At 29.2% G+C, this 27207-nt stretch overlaps 3 protein-coding genes across 7 annotated transcripts in view; all 3 read right to left on the bottom strand.

The window, feature by feature from the left end:
* Positions 1–4286: 4286 nt before the first annotated feature.
* Positions 4287–27207, bottom strand: part of LOC107481602 (very-long-chain 3-oxoacyl-CoA reductase-like protein At1g24470) — a 32167-nt gene continuing 9246 nt past the window's right edge. The window contains exon 3 of the mRNA XM_052259096.1: positions 4287–4558. Coding sequence (XP_052115056.1) covers positions 4313–4558 — 246 coding nt within the window. The 3' untranslated portion in view covers positions 4287–4312. The remainder of the gene's footprint in view (positions 4559–27207) is intronic.
* On the bottom strand, positions 10216–21975 carry LOC107481843 (uncharacterized). 5 transcript variants are annotated; one of them, XM_052259099.1, is made up of 12 exons: positions 21522–21975; positions 21200–21428; positions 19509–19688; positions 18546–18637; positions 18235–18299; positions 13653–14498; positions 13287–13546; positions 12986–13188; positions 12488–12572; positions 12299–12406; positions 11824–12209; positions 10216–10423 (listed from the first exon to the last, which is right to left on the bottom strand). In XM_052259099.1, the coding sequence occupies exons 6-8, from the start codon at positions 14293–14295 to the stop codon at positions 13150–13152; spliced, it is 942 nt and encodes a 313-aa protein (XP_052115059.1). In that variant the 5' UTR covers positions 14296–14498; positions 18235–18299; positions 18546–18637; positions 19509–19688; positions 21200–21428; positions 21522–21975; the 3' UTR covers positions 10216–10423; positions 11824–12209; positions 12299–12406; positions 12488–12572; positions 12986–13149. The 5 variants fall into 5 exon arrangements, with proteins under 5 accessions (XP_052115059.1, XP_052115060.1, XP_052115057.1 ...); XM_052259100.1 differs by lacking the exon at positions 10216–10423 and having other exon boundaries at positions 10435–12212; XM_052259097.1 differs by lacking the exon at positions 10216–10423 and having other exon boundaries at positions 10437–12209.
* Positions 14543–18227, bottom strand: LOC127745701 (uncharacterized). Its single transcript, XM_052259102.1, has 2 exons — positions 15434–18227; positions 14543–15353 (listed from the first exon to the last, which is right to left on the bottom strand). Exons 1-2 carry the CDS (start codon positions 15894–15896, stop codon positions 15172–15174), a joined length of 645 nt encoding a protein of 214 aa, XP_052115062.1. The 5' UTR covers positions 15897–18227; the 3' UTR covers positions 14543–15171.

Genomic DNA, 27207 nt, shown 5'->3' with positions numbered 1-27207 from the left:
ATTTTAAAATCTTATCTATAGTAGTAGTTGGTATCTTTATACGTTTTGATTTTTGATTTATTGAAGAATCGTGTGGAGCTTTTAAAACTATATATGTTAATTCTTGAATGAATGGATGATATAGCTTTAAGAAGTTGTTTCCTATGATAAAATCCATCCCAGAATCTAACATATATATGGATGGAACAATGAACCTATAATTTTGAATAAATATTTCAGCTATTTCTACTTTTTGGTCAATTTTATGTATTGATTTGTCAGCTATTCTAACTCTTAATGGTTTCTTTAATTTTTTCCAATCAAGTTTTATATTTGTACTAGCAAAGCATTGTGTTGCTCCAGTATCTATGAAAGCATTTATAAACTTTTTTGTTATTTTTATAGTAATAAATGTGGCATTATTGCTCAGTCTCTGAGTCTGTCTCTGAGATATATTTAAAAATATAGTCTAAGTTATCATCTGATTCTTCTAATGGTTCCATGAAACAAGACTTAGCAATTTCTAATTATTTGGTAAGATATTTTTTATCCTTCTTTTTTGGACATTTATTTGCATAGTGTCCTTCTTCTTGGCAATACCAACACTTACAATTTTCTTTTTTATTTGGACAATAGTCATTTTTTTGTTTTTTGTTTTTATTGTTACTTCTTTTTCTAAAATACCTATTTTTTCTCCAATTTGGATAGTATTTTCTTTTCTTAAATTGATATTTTCTTTTTCTTTAAAAATTTTTATTAAGACCATATTTTTGAGGTATTTTTTCATTATCCTGACAACAAATTCTAATTATATTTTCGAATCTTTTTTGAGTTGCTTCTTGCATATAACGTTCTTTTATTTCCTCTCTTATTGCAGAGGTTGCTCCTCCAAAATTATTTTCAATTGTTCCTTTATTTATTTCTCTTATAAATCTTCCCATTATAAATTCATTAGTAGGGTATGGAAGTTTTATTATATACATACTAAGATAATGGTTTTTATATTCTTCTTTTAGTTTATAATAATGTATTCTATATTCACATATGTAAGATTCTACGTTACATAAATCATATATTTGAATATTAGCTAAATGATTTTTCGCTTCTTGATATTCTTTATTATAGACTTCTTGTCTATGATCTATAATATTTTTTCCAAAAAATTCTTTATATAGAACCATCATTATATGTAATATCTTATCGTAAATTGTTGTTTTTGTTGCTAATTCTTCTATTATTTGGTTTTCTATTGATGTCATATAATCTCTTACAGTTCTTTTAGTATAAAACCCTATATAATTCCAGATATCTCCTCCAGACAATTCACTAAGTTTTGGATTAGTAAAAGCTTCTAATAAGAAGGAATTCAACCAATTCTCAAAAATTTCTTTTTCATTCTTTTTACAGTCTAAATCGAGCATTCTTTCTCCTTCCGTTTCCTGTATTTTAGGAACGTACTTTGATGGTATTTTTGTATACTTTGAATTTTTATTTATAAATCCCTTTTTAAAAGCATAATTTTCAAATCCTGTTTCCCATTTAAATTGAGATTGATTATCCTTAGATGTTCCAGCTTCATTCTTTACTTGTATTGGAATAGCTGGTTCTTCGTCACTTGAATAATCTAGAATGTGTTCTTCATTTTCTATATTTTCAGAATTTACTAATTCTTCTTCTATTTGAAATTCTTGTTCCATAATATTATTTTCTTGAGCCATTTTTAATTGTTTAAAAAGCATTGTAACTTCTTCTAATTTTTTTCAATATTCATAATTTCAACGGTGGTTTTACTTTTAGTTTTGTTATGTTGGCTATATTTTGAATTTTTTCTTCTTTGGAATTTTCTTTCTGAAAATATTTATTTAATATTTATTTAATTTCGTTTATATTAGGTTCCTCTTTTTTCTTATTTCTTTAAAAATTTATGGATAGTAATATTTCTTCAAACATATCTACTATAGAATTTAATTGTGGGTTAAATGTATGATAGAGATGTGGAGAATCATTTCTATGGTAGCATATTTTAGAAATTTCATGTGAAATATAAGTTTTTTCAGGTTTTTGAAGTCCTTCAATAAAACTTATAGTAAAATAAAGATTTTGAGAAAAATCATTTTGTATTGATTTTAAGAATTCGGTATCATTACAATTAACATTAGTTAAAATCATTAGTTTTTGATCTATTAATTTGATAATTTAATTATTTTTTCTCTTAAATCTTCTAATTTATTTTTTTCCATTAGGTGACGCTTTTCTCATAAAATGCTATAGTTTTAAGTGTTATGTAGTTAAAAGTGTGACTTTAAAATATATGGTTTATGTTTTGCCATGTAGGCATCTTTAAAAAAAGTTGTTTTTGAAATCTTTATTTGAGTGGTGCCTATATTAGAATGTGGTTTAAACATTATTATCTGAAAAATATTCTTTAGACATCAAGTTGTACTCTTCAGCTATCCATAGTTCCATACAGTTAATGAGAGAGAGGGGTATGCAAATATGCAACAAGAATAATTAGGATAGTTCTGTCCATACTTTATGAGACATAATTAGAATTTGCTGCTGAATGACATCGTTTAACCTCCCCTTTCTTTATTGTAAATTGAAATTACATCGACAATCTTTTGGTCTAATATAGGAGTTTCTATTTTTCTTTTATCTATCTTTTACTTACTAAACATGAAGAGGGAAAAAAAAACCAGCCTATAAGACGGTACAGGCTCACCTGCTTGATTACCTCTGGAAGCTCTGTTAATGTTGTAAGTGTGAGAAGTGTTGAAGTTAGTCTCACATAAAAAAACAAAAAAGAATGAAGAGTTTATAAGATGAGAATCCCATTAACTTATTTCTCTCTGAAGTCTCCTCGGTGATTGAGAACTTCCATGGTTAGTCCAACAAGCTCTATATTCTCTGCACATTATTATACAGTTTCACTCTGTATTCTATGCACATTATTAATATTTACGTTATCCACACTCCCAAACAAAAATAAGACCCTCTCCAAATAGCAAACACTTCGTACCTCAGGACACTAGCAGCAGAGGGTATAATTTGTCATTTGGTTTTTTTATTTTTGTCAAATGGGCTAGCTATTAGTTATGGGTTGTTCTTTCTTATCAACAATGCATAAATGTTGTAATTTGTCTAAATTCCAAGTCCCAACTAACCATGCATATGCATGTGATGATGAATGATTTATTTTATTTACAGGTCATTTTGGATCAATTATTCCACCCAATTCAATATGCAATTTGTTTTTTTTTGTGTCATTGGCTGACCCACTTCATATCAGAGGGGCCAAGAGTGGCAAAGCAGGGCGAGGCGTGTTCAAAAATGGATGTAAAATAGGTCTAAAATATCAGTTCGTTATGCTTTATGTTAGTGTGTTGAACTTAAACTAATTCATTATTTAACCTTTTCTAAATAGTAAAACTAATTAAAATTAATTAAATAAAAAAGATAAGTGAAATTTTAATTATTATTTAAATTCAAATAAAAATAATCAAATTATAATATAATTTTTTAAAATTCTCCACGTTAATAAGGCATCTATCACAATATCCATTATTCTTAAATTGCTGTCAAAAATATAAAAAATAACATTTTTAAATTATTCTTTAATAAACAAAAAACTTCGAATAAAAAATTTAAAACAAAAAAAAAAACAGAATTTCGTGATTAAAAAAAAAATAACTATATGTGTTTTAAAAGAAGTCAAGTTAAACAGACTAGAACATATATATAGGATAGCAAAATAAAACAAAGAGAGAAAAATAAAATAAATATAAAGTTGGAAAAAAAAATCAAGTTGATCTATCAGGACAGTTTGCCATACCCTATCAAAAAAACATCCGTTTTACTGTCGTAAGCATTAAGACATTTGTCAGTTGAGGAATGCTTATTTATAATCCCCAAACAGTCAAAAACACTTTCACCCACACTTAATTTGAATAGGAAAAACTAATGCCTGATTAGGCCTTACATCGATCACATGTGAATCATTCTTTTATTTTTATTTGGTTCATAATACTATGATCACTTTTAGTCACTTGTGATGAGTATCTCTTTCATAGAGCCCCACACAAATAGGTATTATGCGCCATATAAGTAAGATGTAGAATACACTTTGAAGTTTGTAACATTTGTCAAATAATTTTTCTAATATATAGGATTGGAAGAGTTTTTAGTATATCTGAAATACTGATATTTTAGTTATTTTAATCGTTATACATTATAAAAAATATATATAATATATATTAATTGAAATTAACGGTTAAAATAATTAAAAGTCTAAAACGCAGATATTTTAGATATATTTAAAATTTTTCTTGTAGGATTAGTATTGGATTCCTTTCCAACGGCGCATTGCGATAGAAAAGCGCCAAGCATCGAGAAGTGGGTCCGGGGCTAAGCCTGCAAAGAACCACTGAATAGAGTGAGCCCAATAAGGAGTGCACCTTGGCCCATGCCCAATTTTACGAACGGCCGCTTTTGCATAAGCCTCTGGTGTTGGAATGAAAAGTGAATCTTTCTCTATACATGCTATCTCTGATGCCATCTTCGTTGCTACATAAAGTGGTACCTTCATTCATCAACACCATCATTTATTTAATTTCTAGAAAGAAACCATTTCTTTAAGAAGAATACTCTGTGCTTATTTAGATGTTATTAAATTTATAGAAAACCTATTAATAAAAAATAATCTTTTAAATTTTTTAATATATTTAACAAATTTTTAATAATAAAAACAAAAATACTATAAAAATTAAATTTTTATCATGATATGGAAAAACTAAAACTAAGGAGAGAAAATAGTGGCTATTTTTCTTTTTGTATTGGAATGTTATTGATGATTTTTATTAATATTATGATCTTTAGGCGTAATACAGTGATACAAAAGATATGCAGGATAAAAAGAAATCGTGAATCACGATTTTAAATAAATAAAAAATTAAAAAAATAATCAGAAATTGTGAATCCCGATTTTAAATAAAATAAAATAATAAAAAATATTGTGAGTATTATTTTAAATTTTTTAATTTAAAAATTATAATTTCTAAAATCGTGAATTACAATTTTTTTTATTGTAAAAATCAATACACACAATTTATATTATACATCACACTTGTAAAATATACTAATTTAAACTTATATTATTATTTAATACATTACACAATTTCATTTATTGTATGAAAAATAATTGGCTCAAAGAAAGAGGAGTAAAATATTATTTTTGTCTTTAATATTTTGGGTAGGTATTAAAATTGTTCCTAACATTTAAATCGTCCTATTTAAGTCCCTAACGTTTTAAAAATTGACTCAATATTGTCTTATCATTAGGAATTCGTTAACAGAATTGACTGCGGCACAAAATTGAGACGATTTTAAAACATTAGGGACTTAAATATGATGAAAACGTTGGGACAAAAATAATACATAGAAATAAATTTTAATTTTATCCTTCAGTAATATTAATTTTTTACGGTACATAATTATTTAATTATTTTTTAATCACATCTAAATAAATTATAGTTAATCACATTACTTTTATTCTAAATAAATTTATTTTTTTATAATTTTACTCTTAAAAGTTTTTACTCATTATAAAATGATTATAGAATGACTAGTACATAAATTTATGGGGGAAAATGATATATATACAATAAAGTAATATAATTCTAATTATTCTACAAACATTTCATGATGAGTAAAAATATTTAAGAGTAAAATTATAAAAAAATTATTTAGAATCAAAGTAATGTAATTATGTATAATTTACATAGATGGTGATTAAAAAATAATTGAATAATTATGTACCGTAAAAGATTGATATTAGTGAATGATAAAATTAAAATTTATTTTTATGTATTATTTTGTCCCTAACGTTTTCGTCTTATTTAAGTCTTTAATATTTTAAAATTATCTTAATTTTGTCCTATCGTCAATTCCGTTAATAAATTCCTAACGACAGAATAATATTAAATCAATTTTAAAATATTAAAAATTTAAATAAGATAATTTAAATATTAAAAATAATTTTAAAATTTGTCGTAAATGTTAGAGACGACGATACTTTGCTTAACTAAAAAAGTGAAGTGTGGCGTGGGTACCTGAGACTGGACGTGAATCCCATACTGTTTATACTCGACGTACAGAGATCTTGATAGCTGATCCAGGTAACTGCATGTTTTGGTAGTCAATTTATTTTTTTTTTGTTTGGTAGTGAATTTATATATAATCATGAATTTGACGATTGATTTTTAACGTATATAATTTAAAAAAAATAGATATGAATGTTTTCCCTAATAATTATTTTAAAAGAAAGTCTACAAAAAATATTTAAAAAATAATATATATCTTTTTCTAAAAGATGCATGATGATCAAATTTATAAAAAATAGATATCGTAAAAAATATGTTCAAAAATCATAATGTATAACATTAATTAAAATGAATATAAACATACAGTAGTGGAACAAAAATTTCACTTAAAATAAGTCTGAAAGATGAATTTAAAAATGAACTATCACCTTATAACATTTATCTTTTGGTGAATTTCCACATATATTGAGTAATTGTTTTATGATTTGACATTTTAATCAATATTTGAATTAAATTTGACTAATTTAAAATGACATACCTTATTACATATATATATCTTTTATTTTGTACATTTGTAGTATAATAAGACTACTTTATTATTCACGTCATTGTCTTTTGCAGTTAACATTTATTTCTATTTCCTCGTGTCTGAATAAAAAGACTCTCATCCGTGCATATGCAATAAAAGTGATAGTTATGTCTAACTAAAATTTAAAAACTGAACCAAATTGTTGCATAAACTAAAGTAGTTTAGCATATACTAATATATTAAATATTTGAGTAAGTGCATATATAATTAATTTTTTATAATTAATTTTAATCAATTTTTTCTTTGTCTTTTTAAAATATTTTTTTTAATAATAATTTTCTCCTTTATTTACACTATCAACATTTCACTTTAATTTCAACCATATATTTTCATCTAATTTTTCATCATAGTTGTCAGAATCGAACCGGTAATTGAATCGGTCAAATTATTGAGTCACTGAATTATTAATTCAACCGGTAGATCACTGGTTGAACTGATAAAACCGGTCGTACGTAAATAAAAAATATAAAATAGTAAAAATTTAAATAAAGTGACAATTAGGTCCTTAAAATTTTCGAATTCAGGTTAACTAGCCCTTGAAAAAAAATAAAGTACCAATTTGGTCCTTCAAGATATAGTAAATGATGAATACATTATGTCCCTCTATTAATTTATCATGTGAAATTTAGTGGTGATGCTTATAGTCGCTACTAATTAGTCCTAAGTCAAAATTTTTGAAGACCTACTAACTCAATACTCTAAAAAATTTAAAATAAATATCTTTACTAACATTTTAATATGTAAATATAAATATTAAAATATTTGATATTTATTTTAATAATTCTATAAATTCTAAAGAATTAAAAAAGATTGAGTATAAAACTAAAATTAAATTAAATAAATATAAAATAATTTAGTTGTGTATGTATATAATATTTAGAATAATTGGCACATAAATTTACAAATGAACACAACAGCTTGGTGGCGCTCTTTATTGGTGCCTAGCAAGAAGACATGGGTTTGATACTCCTTGGGAGGACCATAGGACCAATCGGGCCGGACCAGATTACTGGTTTATCAATTTTTTGGTCAAATCAGTCGATCCGGTCCTATTTTTACAACACTATTTTTTATGGTTTATTTTCAACAAAACCATAATTGACTTTAAATAATTTTTTTAATTTTTTTAATGTGTTTTTGAATATTTTTTTATATGTGATTTTGTATGATTGTTTGAGTAATGATAATGTAAATTAGAAATAAAATTGTTTAAAAAAATTAATTAATATTAGTTGATAAATAGTTGATCTGCCAGCTTGATTCTAAATATTAATAGACAAATTAAAAACAGAAAAAGTATAAAAATCAACTTTAAGCAGTTAATATTAATATTTTTTTTGTTATAAAACTATCTTTTTTAGAATTTGATATTACATGTACAAGTATTTTTATAATCAAGCCCAATTCAATTGGAGTGATGCCAATAGAAAAGAATACAGGTATATGTCAAACATAGTATCAGTTCTCTTCTTTCGTATTTTGTATTTTCTGTAATTTATAAATTTTTGTTGGAGACTACAAAAATTTATTGATATAATACACAAAATTTTGTACATAACACAAACTTATTAATATAATATACACATGTTTGTATATAATATATAATTTTTTTACGTATAGCACACAAATTTTATTACCAGTATATTTTGTTTATTAGGTGAGTCAATGTTATGAATATATAGTTCTCTAAGAATTTGTATGCTGTACATCAAAATTTTTGTACTATACTAAGATTCTTGTGTTATACACAAAAATCTACGTACTGTGTATATTTTATTGGTTGGATATCAATATTTTAAATATATGATCTTTCAAAAATTTGTGTGATGTGCACCAATTTATGTATTTTGTATCAAAATTTTTATGTTCAAGTTTTCTTAATATTTAATTTATAGGAGAAAAAGAAGAATAAGACGAAGAAGAAGAAGACAAAGAAGCAAAAAAAAAAAAAGAAGTTAACGATAATAATAACGAAGAAAGAGAAGAAGAAAAAGTGCTAACTTGGTTAAAAATTTAATTAATTCAAAAAAATACTTAGATGCCTAGTATTAGATAAAATATTTAATATTTAGAGTTTAAAATTTAAAATTTAGAGTTTAAAATTTGAAATAAAAAAATTGGTTAACATTAGTTAAAAATAAAAGCTTCGAACTCTTAGAAATAAAAAAGTATTAGGAGTTAATATTTTTCATAGTTGTCAGATTTAAATTGGTCAAACTATTAATTTACTGATTTACTGATTCAATCAATGAATTACAAGTTGAACCGACAAAATCAGTCTCACGTAAATAAAAAATATAAAATAATTTTGAGTATAAAATTAAAATAATATATAAAAATTTATTATATATTTTTACTATATTATTAATAATTAGCATTTAAAATAATACGAAACAATATAATTTAGTGACAAAAGGAGTACGTAGGCACAAAAAACAACGAGCGAAATTCTACTAGTTTTCATGGTTTTAGACGATATTCACAAGTTCTTACCAACTTTGATCGGTTCTGTTTATTAGGCGGTTTGAAAACTGAATTGAACCGGTTATAAATTTGGTTCATTAATTTTTCAATCAAATTAATTAGTTTGATCCAATTCTGATAACTATAATATTTTTCATCAACCAACAATTAAATATTAAAAAAATATCCAAGACTAAAACTAATAAGAACATTGAAAATTCAAGTTAAAAAACATTTAAAATTTAAATGGAATTAAACTAATCTAGGTCATAAAATTTAGGATGTAGAGTTAAAAATTTAGAATGGTTAATAGTTAGATGGGTGGTCGATGATGGTCACCGGTAGCAAGGGTGGTCGGTGGTTGCTGATGAGTGGATGGAATTATGATGTTAGAAGAAAAGGAGAAAAATTGAAAATAGAGGTTAATTTAAAAAAATAAAATATATTTTTTGTCTTTAAAATTTGATAAAAATTTTAAAATATTTTTTGTCTTTAAAATTTGAAAAAAATGATGCCTTAGGTTAGTTATGTTTTCTGGGGTGATTCCTATTCGGCCGTTGCCTATTCTCAAAGACTACGCTTTTCTACACCAAGAGCTACGCTTTTGGCGTTTGAAAATAGGGTGCGCTTTTTAAGTGATGCTGTCCATGACCAAAGACTACGCTTTTCAACTTCTATTTTTGTCATAATAGGCTACGCTTTTCAATGCTACTGCATCACCTGTAAAGCGTAGCCACATTGTATACCATGACTACTTTTTATAAGTGTAGCCTTAAATCCCTCTTTTTTTGTATACTATAGCTACTGTATATAAGTGTAGCCTTAGGTCTCGTTTTTTTTTTCTATATATATAATTCTCTAATAATTATTAATACAATATAATAGTTAATAATATGATTACATGTATAATAATTCTACATTTTTATTTAAATGAGTTGAATATTATAAAATAAAAATAAATACATAATTATACTAAATAATTTTTTAAATAATAAAAATTATCTCTAACCAAAATATATTTGTAACAATGATCCAAAAGTACTAGAATGAAGTTAATTCTAAAAATTCATACACCTCACACTAAAATAAGCATAGCCATATCAAAATAACAATAATATCACTTAGAATTTACTACTAATATTCTACAACAAAACATATCCTACATACATAACTATATTCTAATAAAAGTCATTAGTCAACCATACATGTAAAGATTCTAAACAGTAATCTATCTTAGCCAATAAACCACAATAATAATAAGTTTAATCTTTATTGCTTAATCTTCATTGTTACCCTGCATAATTATATAGAAAAGTAGCTAGAAAAATATTCATAATAACATTCGTAATTATAAAAATTAAATGAAATTTTGTTATATCAAGATTTTAGTATACAAAAATTATAATTTTTTTTAGATTTTATATGTATAAACCTATTGCGCATTTCATCAAACAGCTCAAGTGTAAAATCACCCAAAGGAGCACACAATCAATAAGCTCATAAATCAAACTAGCAACATTATTAACAAAATGCGCAGACTTCTTATCTTTATCTCAGCATGCATATTTCTTACCATAACAAAACAGATCAGCCAACATTCAAAAATAAAACCAAGGATCCAATAGTGAAAATTCCAAAAGCAAATTCACACAATAAAATAAAACAAATAAAAAAGCTACTAAAAAGCAAGCTGACTCTGACACTCACATTGTATCAAACACATTGAAGGTGAGGAAAACTTGAAATGCACCAAACCCTCAAATACTAAGTTCTTTATATGTATACATCTACTACTAAAAATTAGATATAATATACAAAATTAGATTCTACATCTACTACTAAACCACAACCAGCAAAGTACTCATAGAATTTTTGATACCCCTGCAACCAACTACAATAGCACCTGAAACGGTTAAATTTAGGGACAATTTAAGTGATTAAAAAGTTTATACTCCTACTCTAGATGCCCGAAACAAAATATGATTAAAAGTTTGATTTTGTGAAATACATATTAGGGAGACGAAGAACTTCGATCGACACAACTTAAGACAGAAGAGCAATAGCAATTGCCAATGCGCCAACATGTACTTGTAGTAAATTATTACGGCATAAAAGAACCTTACACATACAACATCAGTATTTCAGTGCAGCAAGAACGTTTGAGAAACAAAAGGTAAGAATTTAAAGTTTTTTACTAGCATACATGGTGAGATTAGAAAACAGTAATATTATTCTGTTCAAATCAAAAGCAACATTTTACAAGATTTTCCCACTTGAGCTTGTAATGAAGGGAACACGTAGACATAGTAAACCAAGAAAGTATATAAAAAAAAAACATGGTCACGGCAAAAGAGGTGAATTCAAGGAATTATGCATTATCTTGTTTCATTCAAACCATGAAAATCTACAGGTGTTTCTTTCTTCCATTTCCTTTAACACAATCCTATATGTCCCTATAGCACTGTTCATGCACTAATTAACCAGACTTTCACACTTAAATTAGATATAGGGACAAATTCGTATGTACCAAGTGCCCCAAATCAGAAATACAACAACCAGAATTGCACAAACAAATTTCAGCCATAGCAATACAACTTTGGTGTTAATAAAGCCAACAACATATAATTTTCAGCCATAGCAATTAATGTAAATGCAAGCAAAAAACTATGGAACAAGGAACCGATAAGGACATACCACATCTAAGTTCAGAAAATGAGTTGATCCATGGCCGTTATTCGCCTCAATCGAAGACTGTTGGGTGTCTTGTAATAAAGCTTCTAGTTCTTCTGGCCTCATTCCAAGTTCTGATCACTGCCGTATTAACTTGACCATATTTTACAACCCATGAATCTCTTCCTCTTGTTTTTGCTGTTTGGCCTATATGTGTCTAAGTTTATCCTTCAGACTAGACACTTCCTCTTTGTGCCGATTCTTGATTTCATTAATTTCAGCATGTTTTTTTAAATCACTTTTTGTCATAGATCTTTCATACAACCTTACCCGACCTGGTTGTTCTTTCCCGAATAAGGCCTCAAATGCTTCATCTTCTGTTTCACCAGCAGCTTGGCGGTGTTGGATGTCTTCTTGTATCGAAGAAACATTCAAAATTGAATTAGTTACCATATCCTAAATTTGAAATGTAATTATGAATGATTCAATGAACTCTTACAATAGCAGTCTATGTTTCCTCATCAACTTCTTTCCTCTTTCGACTTGTTCGGGTAGCAATGAATATCTCAAACCTTTTTGGTTCCTCGTTTGTTTTCTTTGTTGCTCGCTGCAAAACAAGATCTTACTTCGGTTTCTCCCTTCATTTTATGCAAATATAAATCTGCTCTTTCATATTAAAGAATTTTACCAGAGCCATTCGTACTCTTTCGAAATTGATTGGCCCCATGTGATGTGGAAACTTCTGTTTTTCCTTGTGTTGCTTGTTTCTTTGACTTATTAATTGGAAGTGAATAAAAAGTTAGCATACAATTACTAACATGTTCAGCATAATGAGTTAGACAAATATACTAGCATGGCTGCATTATTAAGCTAAAGCACTGAAAAATATGTCACATTCACTCGTTAAATAATCATGGGCTTTGGTCCAAATGCAGGTTCAAATCAAGTATCACAAGTGCAGGTTCATTGCGCCTGAAGTCAAGCCCAAAAGAAGATTGCTGTATGCAACTAAAGACATTTTTATTTTCCAACAACCCCTGAATTATTATTAGGCAATTATTATCACTAGGTCTATTCAATATAACTATTTTGCTGTTGCATTAAAGCACTATTTAAATTTCATTTGTACTATCACATGTTAGAAATAAAGCGTACACATAAAAATTCAACATATATAGTCTTTTACCTGGATTAGAGGATGACTCCAATAATAAATCAATTTTATGAATTGACTTTTTGGTACTTGTGGTGGTCGATTCTTCACCATATCTTAAATAGTATCACAGGGAACGAAGTGCTTTTGCTTAATCTTTCCTTTGAACCGCTTCCAAGCATCTCGAATCGCTTGCATTACCCACTTTTTCCACTGTCTGGGAGGATAAACTTGGTCTGCATGATTATAAGTAATTGTTATATTTGGTCTGCATGATTATAAGTAATTGTTATATGCTCTTGTGCTGAATAAAAAAATCGAAGTCAATAATTACCGAGTGTCTTACGTTAACATAGTCCCACATGAACTTCTGAGCTTTAGGAGAAACAGCATGCCAACTAGTGTACAAAAGACTAACGAATCTTTTATTTCTACCAATCGTGCTAACAAAACTAGTTAAATTAGAAACATTTTGGTCGGTTGGTCCTATGGGCTGTCCAATACCAAAAGTGACTTCTTCCCGCTGTTCCATAGTCCTTGCATAAATCTCCCTACAAGTTGTTTTTCCACGGATTTTCTTCTTCTTTGGCTCTCCTAGTTTCATTCATTAGGAAAGAGATTAAGGATAAATTAGTGATGTCAATTGAAAAAAGAAGCATTACAATTTACAAGAAAAGATAGAAAAATAGAAAAATAGTACCTTTTTCATCATCAATGTCCTCCATCACATGTTGATAATAGTCTTCATCAAGTGCCATGCTTTCTTCCCCGTCCTTGCTTAGTTCAGTGCTTGGTCCTTCAATTTCAATGTCTATCCCATTTTCCTTTAAGAATTCGTCAATTGTTGTAGCCTTCACTCCTGGCATCCTCTTACCTTTTGTTGATATTCCTTGCTCCAACATTGCACTTTCATTTTGTGGGGTAATTTCAGGAGTAGGCAAAGTTGTGTCATCTTGTCCTATTTCAGTCTCTTCATCTGTGAGTTGAATATTCTGCTGCTGCCCTTGGTTGATTGTGAGTTGAGTAGAACTTTGACAACTCCGCTCTTGGCTTACACTTGTTGGCACGTTGCTGTTCCTTTTACGAATTGCTTCGAGCTTCCTTGTAAGTTCATCTGCCTCCATGTTTGTAGGCTTAGAATTCTTCAAGCCTTGTGTTGATTTTCTACCCTGCATTCCATTCTTGACTTTCTCAGCAGTAGGCACAGTTAATAGTTCCTTTCTTTTTTTATTTTCTGGCTGTTGCGAAGGCTGTACTTCCAAGGTGGTAAGCATGGAATTAGTCCTTTTGCTAATAGAATCGAAAGTGCATTGCAAATGACTAAAATCCAGCTTCTTTGACATGGATTTCTTCTACCCTTTGGTTGCACGCATCTCCATTTGACTTTCTAGTTCATCCACCCTTTGCTCAGATTTCTCCTTGTCATTAGCAGTTGCAGCTTCCATTTCATATTTCTTGCGTTCAATTACAATCCTTTGTCTCAGCCTCAAATTGTCTAAGCAAATTCTTACTTGATGAAGCTTTAAGATCAATAAATTCCTTATTCCTACACAAAAAAATTAGTTAAGTAGAGTCAATATACCCATCAAAATCAATATAAAAAAAATGTAAGAGACTGACAAATTAACAAAAAAATAAGTATTACTTACAAATAAAAAGGTGAAGAAGAAAACTTAAGTATACGTATGTACATATTAAGCAATAAATTGCTTAGGATGACCCATCAGAATAAAAATCTCCAATAAAGTCTGCCTGATATTCTTGGGCAGAAGTCACTTGGGGAACCATTTCAATAACCGTGGGTCGTAAATCAGTCCTCTCCAGAATAAGTTCACCATCATCAGCTGGTATGGAATGGCTCATTATACGCTCGTGTTGTTCACTATAGTGTGTTTGACGGGTCTCAGACTCAGATTCGTCGCTTGTTTTAAATAAGTCTCTTGGGACAGTTTTCATAACATAATATTTGTTATGTTCATATGGATCGTGCACATAAAAACACTGATGCTTGAGATGCTAGTATGAAAGATTCATTATGGAAGCATTTCTTATGGAAGTAAACAAATGTAAGACCATACTTATCATAATAAGCTACAGTGTCTTGGATTGAACTTTTATCTTTAGTACTTGCAAAGCTTGAAGTTAAAGTAGTTAACGTGACACCACTATTTTGTGTTTTTCTCCTTACCTCACGTTCTACAGTGTGAAACCTGTATCCATTAATTACATATCCAGAAAATCTTCTTGCAATAGAGCTTGTACCTCGAGATAATTCTTTTAGCCAAAAGGTACATTTGGATCCCTCGCACGAGTTTCAAACCACTGCACAAACGTTTTGTTGTGAACTTTTGCTTTTCTCCATTTTGTTCCCCGCTAATTGTTAACCTCTTCCTCATGCTCTCTATAATTAATAATAGTTAGGTTTGATCTAAAAAATATGAGTGAACTTGATTGGAATAAAAATAAGTTTGATTAAGTTACCTAACATAATCTGCGACTTCTTCACAATTGTGTAATACATACACATGGGTTGAGCATTTGATATGTCATCTAGATTAATTGGTTCTCCATTTTCCATGACTAACGAACGACCTTTGTTAGAAAATAACTTTGATGGCACAACTTCGTCTTCGTTAGGATCATCATCATTCCGAGACCGCTTGTTAAGTCTTGTTTGCACACCTCCATGCAAATATCTTGAACAGAAAGCTAAGCACTTTTCAGCCAGATATGCCTCTGCAATAGAATCTTCGGGGCAACTTTTGTTGCGAACATATGACTTTAATATACACATGTACCTTTCTGGAGGATACATCCAACGAAACTGCACCGGACCACCCAATCTCACCTCATTTGCTAAATGAATGGGAAGATGAACCATTTTGTTTCCACAATCTCTAACTCCAGTAGATCTATCTCTTCCAGTGTGATGAACTTTTTGCATAAGCGACAAAAAATGAACTTAGTCGAATCAACGAAATGGCCACATGATCAAGAAGGATGCTTTTAATCAGTATTGGTAGTAAATAGTGAAGCATAAAGTTAGCATCGTGGGTCTTATACCCAGAAACTTTTCTTTCTCCTAGATGTACACAGCGTGATATATTCGAAGCACTACCATTAGGTAGCTTTGTTGTCTTCAAAACACCACAAAAATTTGACTTCTCTACAGCAATCATAGAAAAACATGGCTTTGTCAACTTTGTTCTCTTGCCATTATTCACCTCCTTTGGTTGAAGATTTTTCCAGATACCTAAAACTTTTAAGTCATATCAAGCATTCAAATGGTCCTTTGTCTTGCCTGGGATATCCAAGAGAGTTCCAGCTACACTGTCAAGTATGTTCTTCTCTATGTGCATGACATCTAAGTTGTGATGCAGTGGATTCTTGTGCCAGTAAGGCAATTCAAAGAAAATTGATCTTTTTTTCCAATTCTATGGAAAACTATTTAATGTACTTTGCTTCTTCCCAAAAACATTCTCAATTTTATAGCATCTCAAAGATTTCAGTTCCTTCTATAACAGGTGAAAGGGGTCTTAATTCCTGCATCCCATTAAAAGACCTTGTATTGGTTCTCTATGGATGATCCATGGGTAAAAAGACACGATGGTCCATATAAATTGTCTTCCGACTATATTTTAGTTGTAAGCTACAGGTATTTTTGTTGCAACAAGGGCAAGCCAATTTTTCCTTTGTACTCCACCCAGACAACATAGCATAAGCAAAAAAATAATTGATTGTCCACAAAAGAGCTACCCGCATTTGAAAGGTCTCATTCTTTAATGCATCATAAGTTTCGACCCCTATTTTCCACAACAATTTCAAGTCTTCTATCAATGGTTGTAGATACACATCAATGTCTTTACCAGGTGATTGTGGCCCAGGAATAAACAAAGAAAGCATACAATATTCATGTTTTATGCACATCCACGGAAGCAAGTTGTAAACCATCAACATCACGCGCCACGTGCTCTATGAAATGTTCATGCTACGAAATGGGTTGAACCCATCACTTGACAAGCCTAGTCTAATATTGCGTGATTCTTTTGCAAATTCTTCATCCATTTCATCAAGGTTCTTCCATGCCAAGCCATCAGAAGGATGCTTTAATGTCCCATCTTTTACACGCTCCTCATCATGCCACCTCAGACTAGCTGCCGTCTTTGAGCACATAAATAATCTCTGAAGTCTTGGAATTATAGGAAAGTATCTTAGAGTCTTTGCAGGAATAGGACGACCTTTCTTATCAGGTTAGTTCTTGCTATCATCACTAGAATTTTTAGTATATCGAGAAATTCCACACACGCGACATTATTTTTCATCCTTTAGTTCTTTTCTATATAGGAGGCAATCATTAGGACAAGCATAAATTTTTTTATAATCCAGACCTAAATCTCTTATCATAGCCTTCATCTTATGGAAAGATGAAGGTATGTTAATGTCAGGCATTGCCTCTTTCAATAGCTCAATAAGTGAAGTGAAGGAGGCATTGCTCCAACCGTTCAAACACTTTAACAAGTACAGACGGATAGTAAAAGATAATGTAAAAAATTTCTTGCAACCCGGGTATAACTCTTGACTTGCTCCATCTATTAAATTGTAAAACTTTTTAGCCTCTTCAATTTGACCTACAATAACACCCTCAGCATGAGGTACATCTCTAAATGCATCATTAAGCAGTCCTTCGATGTCATCGCGTGCACCTTCTTCATCATCCGTGTCATCGCCAACCACCATCGGGATTGTCCATTCCCCATGATTAATCCATATTCTATATCTCTTAATAAATCCGTCAGCTACTAAATGGTCAAATACCACATCTCTTCTATACCAATTAATGTTACAACTCCTCTTACAAGGACATTGAATTTGTCGTCAGTCCAGTTCTCCCTCAGAGTATGCAAAGTCTAAAAAACTAATAACACCATTGATATACTCTTTGCTATACCTCGGTAGATCCATCCAATCCTTTGGCATATCACAAAACATAATCGGTAATTATTAAATTTTTTAGTAGGAAAATTTACAAGGGGTCGCAAAGTGAAGATAACAAGAATAGAGGAGGAAGGGTGTTATTCGCTATAAAGAGAATGGGCAATGAAAAAGACTTTCAAAGCCTTGTAATTAGGTTGGGAAATAGTTCCTAGTCTTAGAAGTAATTCTCTAGAAACCCATTGAGGTAAAACAAATAAAGAGAAACATAGAATTTATAGTACAAATATAATAAGTTAAATTGCAATTTCAAAACCAACAAAACAAAAGAATTAAAGTGTGCAATGTACCTTGCCATGATATGATCAACGTTTTGACAAAATCTGCTTGGAAGACCTTAACGAAAAACTTCCGCCTTCAATTTTGGTCAATGCAAACAAAAAAACAAAGTCAACTTTCTAATAATATTTTTGCAACCATTCATAATAAACTCAAACGCAAATTATAATAATATTTTTGCAATCCTGCAGTTGCTATATACAATTTTAGGAGGGAGTTTTTTAAAACAAAAGATATAAATATTTAATCAACAAATTTTATTATCAAATTTAAGTAAAAGCATTTTGCAAGTGAATAGTAAGTTAAAAATTAAAATTATTACTAGAAGCGTGAAGAGCAGCAGGCGAAATCGAAGAAGGCAAAAGCTTGTTCCTTGGATAGAAACAGGGCAGATCAATTAAATAAGTGCAGTATCTGAAATAAAGAAATGCAGATCAATTATTTTACTTATTTATTTGTTGTTAACTTTGAAATTAAGGTTACTAAATTCCCTTACCGAGATTTTAGAACAATATATGTTGGTTTGATTGAGGTTGGAAACAAAGGCTATTTATGCAAAATCATAAACTCACCCAGATTTATGAACTTGAAATAAATAAATCAAATTAGACATAATAAATAAATCCATAACAGTGACAAGCATACAGAAATCCAGAATCAATCTTATTCCTTTTTGTATGGATTAAGAGTGAAATCAATCAACAACACTAAGCAGCAAAATGTGCACTCATACAAAGGTTTTGGTCAATGGAGGCAACGTTAAGGTCTAAAATAGCATTAATCTCTTTCACTTTTTAATGTAGCACAGCACAAAGCATAAACCAAAGAAAACACAACAAGTAATTTCACTCAGCAATCCCTTGATTTCTATCAAAGATTTTAACAATAGTTTTTCGTGGACAGCATCTCTCTATAATAAATCCTTCAAGATTTGGTTCTCTCACAAAAATTCCAGTCTTAAAAGAAGTACATAAAGATCATAAAGAAGTACATCCAAAAGTGCCTTAAGTTGTCGTATATCCAAGTAAGTTTCAAAGAAATACATAAAGAGATTAAAATCCTATATGTTTCTGACATGTAATATTACCACAGTCATACACAGATTAAAATCATTTTTAGATGGGCCACAAGACAACTCAAAGTTTCTTTCTAGTTCATTTTAATTTCGTGCAACAGTAACTTGCAAAGTAGTACAATACGAAATGGAAAATCCGAACTGACAATGAGTCTAACTCATTTATTAAACAAATTTTGGCATGGAATTGAAAGGTAGAAATCATAATACCTAACTTCAATTTCTCATCCACGGCCCAGTCAAAGGCTTTCTGAGCTGGTTCGATCAATGGAGGATGCTCGGGGCTAAAGAAATACAGGTCAGATTTTTCAAGTAGCTCTACTGTTTCTTTCGGTACTTTAAAAAGAGAAATTCAATTGGCTCTCATGAATTTTGCAGCTTTACTTATTCCTAAAAGAATACAAAAAAAAAATTATGTTAGTGCTTATGAGTAGAAGAAAGGCACAGAGCTATGAATTTAGAAAATGGATTCATTCAACTTCATGAAATCAAGATGGAAGGACATTGCTTTCTGATCAGCGCTAAGACAGCACACACTTTAGGATTGCTGTTTAAGAATGAAGTTGGAAATCAAATTTCATTTAGTATCCAATCCAAATTCTGATCTGACCTTCCCACGATCTACAACCATAAAATTTTAAGCATATTAAAATTCTAAATTCAATCCACCAAACTTTTAACTATAGCTGATGCATCTGAATTACTCAATAGTAGTCCAAGTTTAAAACTATTGCTTATTTAAGCATCTACACAACATAAACCACTAATTCACAAATGTGGTACAAGAATATCAGATAAACAAGCTAATGTTATGGAATATTGACTGTATAAGCATAAGGCCATGGCAAAAAAAGAACTAATAACTATGCAAATGAGCAGTTCCAAAAAAAGGAACAAAACAATGCATCCAACCATCATGATCGGATAAGAGTAAAAAAAAAATAAGAGTCATAAGAGCAATGCACAATTTTTTGATAATCTATTCTCATGAAGGCTCTTTAAAGGAAAATGATTTTGCACCCAGTTAATTTTCGGGTGGTAGGGAGGTGAGATAAAAATCGAACACAACCCTCGGATTTCATGGCCAAAAGCAAATTCATATACAACTTTTGCAGCAAGCTTTATGTACCTCCTTTATGCACCATTTACAACCAGCAGTGAGGATCATCAAATGGTAATTCTAGATATGGATGGAAATTAGATTCAGAATTGAATTATGTAATCTACGAACCAAATAAATTGAAGTTTGCCGAAGATCCCCCCTAACAAAATTTGCATGATTAAATTTTTTAAAAAATTCTATTTCACTCTGTATTAGAATTTAGATTTGAAACAATAAAAGTAGCATGCATAGCAATCACCAATTAAAAATTTCTTAGCCAAGACTACAGAAATTTGCTGCTGAAACAGCTAAGCTAAGACAAAATTTTGCCCATCGATTGTATGTTAAATTAGTTCAAAACTCTGTTTCAATTCCATGCTAAAGCTTTGCAAAAAATATCCTAAAAAAGAACTAAAGTACTATCTCCAATTCCAGATAAAGTACTAGTAAAGAATGGAAGTATTAATCTCAACAAAACACATTAACTTTTTGGTTCAAATATACAACATATAATTTTAACCAAGTCTAACCACAATACTATCTCACATCTCTTACCCAACTTTTCGAGAAAACAAGACAAAACATGATGATTTCATTTGTTTTATGCCCAAAATTCAAAAACAAAATGTAAAATCAACAAACCCTAACAAAGCAAGATGCAAAATCATAAAGCAAAATACAAAATAAAAAAGAAAACTCTAACACAGTAAGAAGCAAAAATTACAAAAGATTGTAGAACTCCAAAAATCAGAACAACAAACCCTCAAAAAAACCGCAAAACCAGAAAATTCATACACACCATTGTCCCGGTTTATCGTCACTACCATCTCAGTTCTCCATCGCGGTGAGTGGAGATGAATCAGTTACAAACGAATAGTGGGGGAAGAGGCATACCAACAGTCTCGTCGCTGCTTGAAGTTTTGATTTGAGTTATCTCCTCCGCTGCTTGATACACAAAATCGCAAGAAAAGACAATAGACGAACGAACCTAGGGCTTGTGGTGAACGAACCTACAAGAATGAGTTCTCCTACGCCGCAACACAAAATCACAAAATCAATTCATGAGTTCACAGATTATCGTACCAAACCCCCAAATTGAAACCCTAAAATCGGATGCATACCTTCTCGACGATGATGAGCAAATAAAAAAAGGCTTTCAGTTGAGCGCAGCATCTTCCTGATGTGAGCGCACAACGAAGAGAAGCGATGGTGCGGTGAAGATGAGTGACTGCGGGGTGAGTGGTGAAGATGAGTGAGTGCAGAGTCTTCCTGGAGGTGAGTAGTTACGCCGTGAGTGGTGTGATGATAGCAGACTCTTTCTCTGATTTGGGTGATGAGTGGCGCGAAGAAGAAGGGAAAGCTAACAAGGGTGATGAGTGTTATGTTTCATTCGCGATTTGGCTAAGTATCTTCGCGATGGTGAGGGTTTTCGATCTTCTCTGAAAAAGTTTTGTTCGTGCTTTGGAGGGTTTTCTTCTCTGAAAGGGTGATGACGAGCTTTGGAGGGAATAGGTCAAAATTTCACTAAGTTAAGAGGAGCTGGGTGTGCATACTTACGGGAAAAAGTTAAGAGAGGAAAAATTCACCAAGTGTCAAGTGTTTTGTTCTAGATACATTAGGTATCACTTTTAAAATACACCCAAAATTTAACAAATAGGTTATTTTTTAAAAACGTTCTCATTGATATAAAAAGTGAACCTATAAATATCAACTTACGGTTATGCTTTATAAATGATTTTTATAATATCTAAGGCTACATTTTTTATGATACCACAACTGTGTATCATTTTCTCTTATAAAAAGACAACACAAAAAAAGGTATAACCTATTCATAAAATAGACTATTTTTTAAATGTAATTTAAAAAAAGTGTGACAAAATGAATATTTTTCTTGTAGTGACATATGTGCTGCGGCTATATCGTAGCTAATAGGATCGAACGAATAATACATAAATCAAAAGGAAAAAAAATATGTACACATTTTCCGAAGACGTAAGCGTCACCACACCTTCCAATTATTTCACCCAACAGAATTGCAAACTTCATTTGTTTCCGTTCTCGTAAAAAATGGTCGATTGCTTAATCAATAATATGGTTCACTCTAATCAATAATACGCGTGTCTTTTTCAGTGTTTAATAATTAAGCATATAAATTAAAACAAGGATTAAGAATATATATACATTTTTATTTTAATACATTAATAATATAAAATAATTTTATAGATATATTTAATAGTGTAATACTACTCAACAAAAATAGTTATTTTATATATTAATTATGTAAATAATTATTAACAAAAATATATAATTAAATAGTTATATAAAATATTTTATAACAAAATCACACTAAAATTAAAAACACACACACATATATATAGTGAATGTTATCCTACTCTCTCTAAAGTAATTGGGTGTTTATTTTAACCTGTTCTCTACTCTTTCGTCATCGTTGCGCCTCCTAAATATCACCGTCTCAGTTTCATTTTCTTTTTTCAAATCATTATTCTAGAAAAGGTACTCCAACTCTCTCTAATTGCGTTTACTCCTCCCCACTCCTTTGTCGTCCTTATTACGCCTCCCAAGCATCACGGTCTTGTTGGGTATCTTATTTTATTTTCCCAAATCATTCTTCCAGAAAAGGTACTTCAACTCTCTCTAATTGCGTTTACTCCTCCCCATTGTGCTCCTTCATCGTTACGCCTCCCAAGCATCACCGTCTCATTGGGTGTCTTGTTTTCTCTTCCCAAATCATTCTTCCAGAAAAAGTATGCGTTTACTCCTCCTCACTCCTTTGTCGTTGTCGTTGTGTCTCCTAAGTATCACCCGTCTTATTGGGTGTTCCATTTTCTTCTCTCTATATATGTATAGAGAGAGAGAGCGGGGAGGTCACGGCGGAGAGAATAATTAGAGTGGGAGGTCACAGTAGTAGTTAATTTTGGGTGGTTTGTATTTTTGAAGGTGAAAACTCACTTGCAGTCAACTTCACGTGAAGTTGATAGCTGTCGTTAGATGAAAATTTAATTAAATCAGTCAAATCATCTAACGACTCTAAATTATCAACTTTACATGAAGTCGACTGCACCTGAGTTTCTACCTTTTGAACTTAATTCTAGTTTTTAAAATTTTAAAATCATATTTTTTAAAAAAAAATTATTAGGTAGATAATAGTTTTGTGAACAATAAACTTTAAAATCGTCTCAATAAAATAAAAATACATTACACTCTCAAATTATCCACCTAAATCTTATATCAGGATAATCATCCGCACATCTAGTGATATTATTCAAGTTGGCTGTAAGTAACCAATTTGAGTTGGTCGAGTAGTCTAAAACAAGTTGGCTACACTTCCAAGTTAGTTTCTTGCTTACATTTTTTTATTTAAAAAAAATACAAAATTTAACAAAAAATATTAAAAATCTAATACAAAATCCATCCAAAACTATTAAAAAAATATATCCAAAAAATTATTATAAAACACATTCAAAATAATCATAAATACCTTAAAATTAAACATGTTCAACAGGAAGAAGATTCAGAGGCTGATAATTTTCTTCCGAAGAAGAATAATTCACAAACACATCGCATCGCGTAAAACACTAAAATTAGAATCTCCTTCGTCAATTGAATAATTCATTGAAGGACGCTACATGTGAAGTATGCCACTGAGGATTCGTGATCCACGCGAGGCTGCTACATAATTAAATGACACTGCAGAATTATTCGATTAGTGGCACGTAATTTTTTCTGCAAAATTGACGAATAATAGCGCACTAAACATTAGAGATATGATGACGATAGAAAGGCAAACAGTGCTGAAAAATTGATGATTAAAAGAAGAATACAAAGTGAAGGAAGAAAGCTGCATAATGAGTAAACAAACATTAAATCAGTTTGTTAATTTAAAATAAGGATTCAATAAAAAATTGATTGAGTTGTTATATTAATGAGTTATAGATTAAATAACATAATCTCTTTATACTCATCTAAGAAGTTGCGAATTTGAGTCTCTCTATCTTTAATAAAAAAAAAAGACAAAATATGAAGTTGGTTATCAATATTTTTTTTTGGAAAAATAATACTATCTTGTATATATATAAAGAATTTGAGAGCTATCACATGACCCTTGACGCTACTTTATTTGAGCTAGGCTAGCTAATAGGGGATCAACGAAAAAGTCTAAGTACCAACAGATTTTGTGATTTTTAGTTATTAATAATGTTTTTAATGGTATAAAATTGTATTTAATGATATAAAATCATTCAATTTTTTTTGTGATAGTTAAATATTAGTCAAAATTTAACAAAAGTGTCGACTCCTAATACTAACAAGAGGAAAAACTCAAAAAAATAAAAAGTTAAAAACAGTTAAGAAGGTTTGCAACTTTGCATCCACCGAATAATAAGTGGTGTTGTCTACCATGCCTAATTTTTACACTACATGATACAAATATAAAAGGTAGGACCCACACTCTCTTCTCTCACCTTTTAGACAAATTAGACACCAATTTTGTAGGCACCATAGAACTCCCCATAATAAGTTTGGCCCATCATTACTACTGCATTCACTACGGACTAGCAAACCAAAACCAACAATGAAGATAACGTGCGTCTCTTTATGTCAACATAAGTTCAGCCAGCCAACATAATGTATAATCAATTAATGCATCAGTCGGTGCCTGGTGACGCGCTCGTTATGCCCTTCACTTTCTGAGTTTTCTAACCCAAAAAAAAAAACACATCATGTTTGAAAAATAATAAAAACTTAATCTAAATAATTTTAAATTATTTTATTTAATATTTATTAATTATTATTAAAATAATTATATAACTTTAGATATAATAATTATAAATATCATATATATAAAATTATGACTATTATATTATATAAAATAATTTTAGATTTTATCTCTTTAATATTATCAAAATATAATCACTAACTCTCTTACAGTGAATTAAGGATTATGCTCACTCTATATATAAATAATTAAGGCTCGAAAGACTAAATAATAAGTTTAATTATTCTTCTCATTTCATAAAATTGACGCTTATCAAAATAATTTTTATATCTAATATGCATTCTTTTTCTTGATCATCACATTTTTATTCTTATTTAGTTTTATTATATCCACTTATCAAACTTTTATCCACTTGTTATTTAGTTTTATTATATCCATTTTTATTCCCTCAAACTCTCTCTATTTCTATTATATATTACTAATTTTATAATTAAAATATATTAATCTGCATATTTTTATAACATAATATAATTTAAATAAAAATATTATTATCTGCATATTTTTATAATAAAATGTGCTACATATGAATCTTTCGTTACAACTAAAATAAAATCTTTTTTCTTCAAAATTAAAAAAAATTTTCCTCCTCAATCTTTCCTCTTTTTTTATTTTTCTCATTCCTTTACTCACTTTATCTCTCTTATATATCATTATCAATAACTAATTACAAATTTGGCAATCAAAATATACAACATAACATTATCTAATTGCAAAATATAACTATATTATATATCCTATTTATATATTATTAACTAATTTAATAACTAAAATATCTCACATTACATTCTCTTATTAAAATTTAGAGAAAATATTTTTCTCCAAAATTAGTAAACATCCTTCTTACATTCTCTTATCTACCTCTATTTTTTTTCTATTTCTCTATCCTTCCCACTCTATATATAATTTATACTTTATATTAGTAATTTGACAAATCAAAATTACATTCTCTTATCTACCTCTATTTTTTTTCTATTTCTCTATCCTTCCCACTCTATATATAATTTATACTTTATATTAGTAATTTGACAAATCAAAATGTGTCACCAGATATTTTTTTATAATAATTAAAATACAAAATTTTCTTAACTTCCAAAATTAACAAATTTCCTTTCTCATTCTTCTTTTTTATCTTTCTCTCTCTTTTCTCTCATTCTCTATTTTTCTTTACCTTTATATTCTACAAAAAATAAAATTAACAATATAATATAGTTTAAAAAAAATATTATTATCTGCATATGTTTTATTTAGTTTTAAATTTTTACTGCTTATCTTTTTAATCTATAATTTTACCCTTTTTTTTAAATATTTATTATATATAATTTAGCGAGAATACTAATGTTGTGATTAAAAGTTATCAAGATTCAATTATTTTTTTTAAAAATAATTAAATTAATTTTATAACTATCAGTATAAATTTTTTATGCTAAAATTTATTATTTAATTTTTTTATTTACAGATACTCTGGCCTTCTTAGCTAAGGAGACTTTTGTCCCTTACGACTATTTTATAAAAGTAGTTTAATGTTATAAATTTTTTGTGTCATAATATATAATATCAGAATCGACATAATTTTAAAAAATTTATATTCTCATAATGTCATTACAGAAAAAAATGCTAATTTTTTTTAATTTACAAATACAAAATAATGACTTATTATTTTGTAAACCTATAAAATTAAAATTTTTTCATACTGCGATAAACTCAGTCACCACTAGTAAAACAACCATAAAAATCATTCGACACACAAATTATCTAGATTATTAAAACATTAAAGTGGACATGATGATGAAAATTTGTATATTTACATAATTTTATTTTTAGGTTAATTGGTGCAATAGAGATGTGGCTTTGCTTTGTTATTATGTTTACGTTGATTTTTTTTATTTTTTTTTTTTACATTTGTGAGATTATTACTTTATTCTTCTTTTATACCTTTGGGACAAATTAAAAATTTAAAACTAACTATATAAAAATAATGAATATTATTATTTCAAAATATTTTATAAATTAAT

The sequence above is a fragment of the Arachis duranensis genome, chromosome 3, assembly GCF_000817695.3.
Source record: "Arachis duranensis cultivar V14167 chromosome 3, aradu.V14167.gnm2.J7QH, whole genome shotgun sequence".
NCBI lineage: Eukaryota > Viridiplantae > Streptophyta > Magnoliopsida > Fabales > Fabaceae > Arachis > Arachis duranensis.
Note: the sequence above shows the minus strand (reverse complement) of the source record. Positions and strands in the feature narration are given on the sequence as shown.

Bases quoted from the DNA above. Each gene is read 5' to 3' on its own strand.
- LOC127745701 (XM_052259102.1), bottom strand. From the start codon at position 15,896: ATGCAAAAAGTTCATCACACTGGAAGAGATAGATCTACTGGAGTTAGA. The intron at 15,354-15,433 runs GTAACTTAATCA...TATTAATTATAG, and splicing joins GAAGTCGCAGATTATGTTAG to AGAGCATGAGGAAGAGGTTA.
- LOC107481843 (XM_052259099.1), bottom strand. From the start codon at position 14,295: ATGTCAAAGAAGCTGGATTTTAGTCATTTGCAATGCACTTTCGATTCT. The intron at 13,547-13,652 runs GTACTATTTTTC...GAATGAAACTAG, and splicing joins GGACATTGATGATGAAAAAG to GAGAGCCAAAGAAGAAGAAA. The intron at 13,189-13,286 runs GTAATTATTGAC...ATAATCATGCAG, and splicing joins ATGTTAACGTAAGACACTCG to ACCAAGTTTATCCTCCCAGA.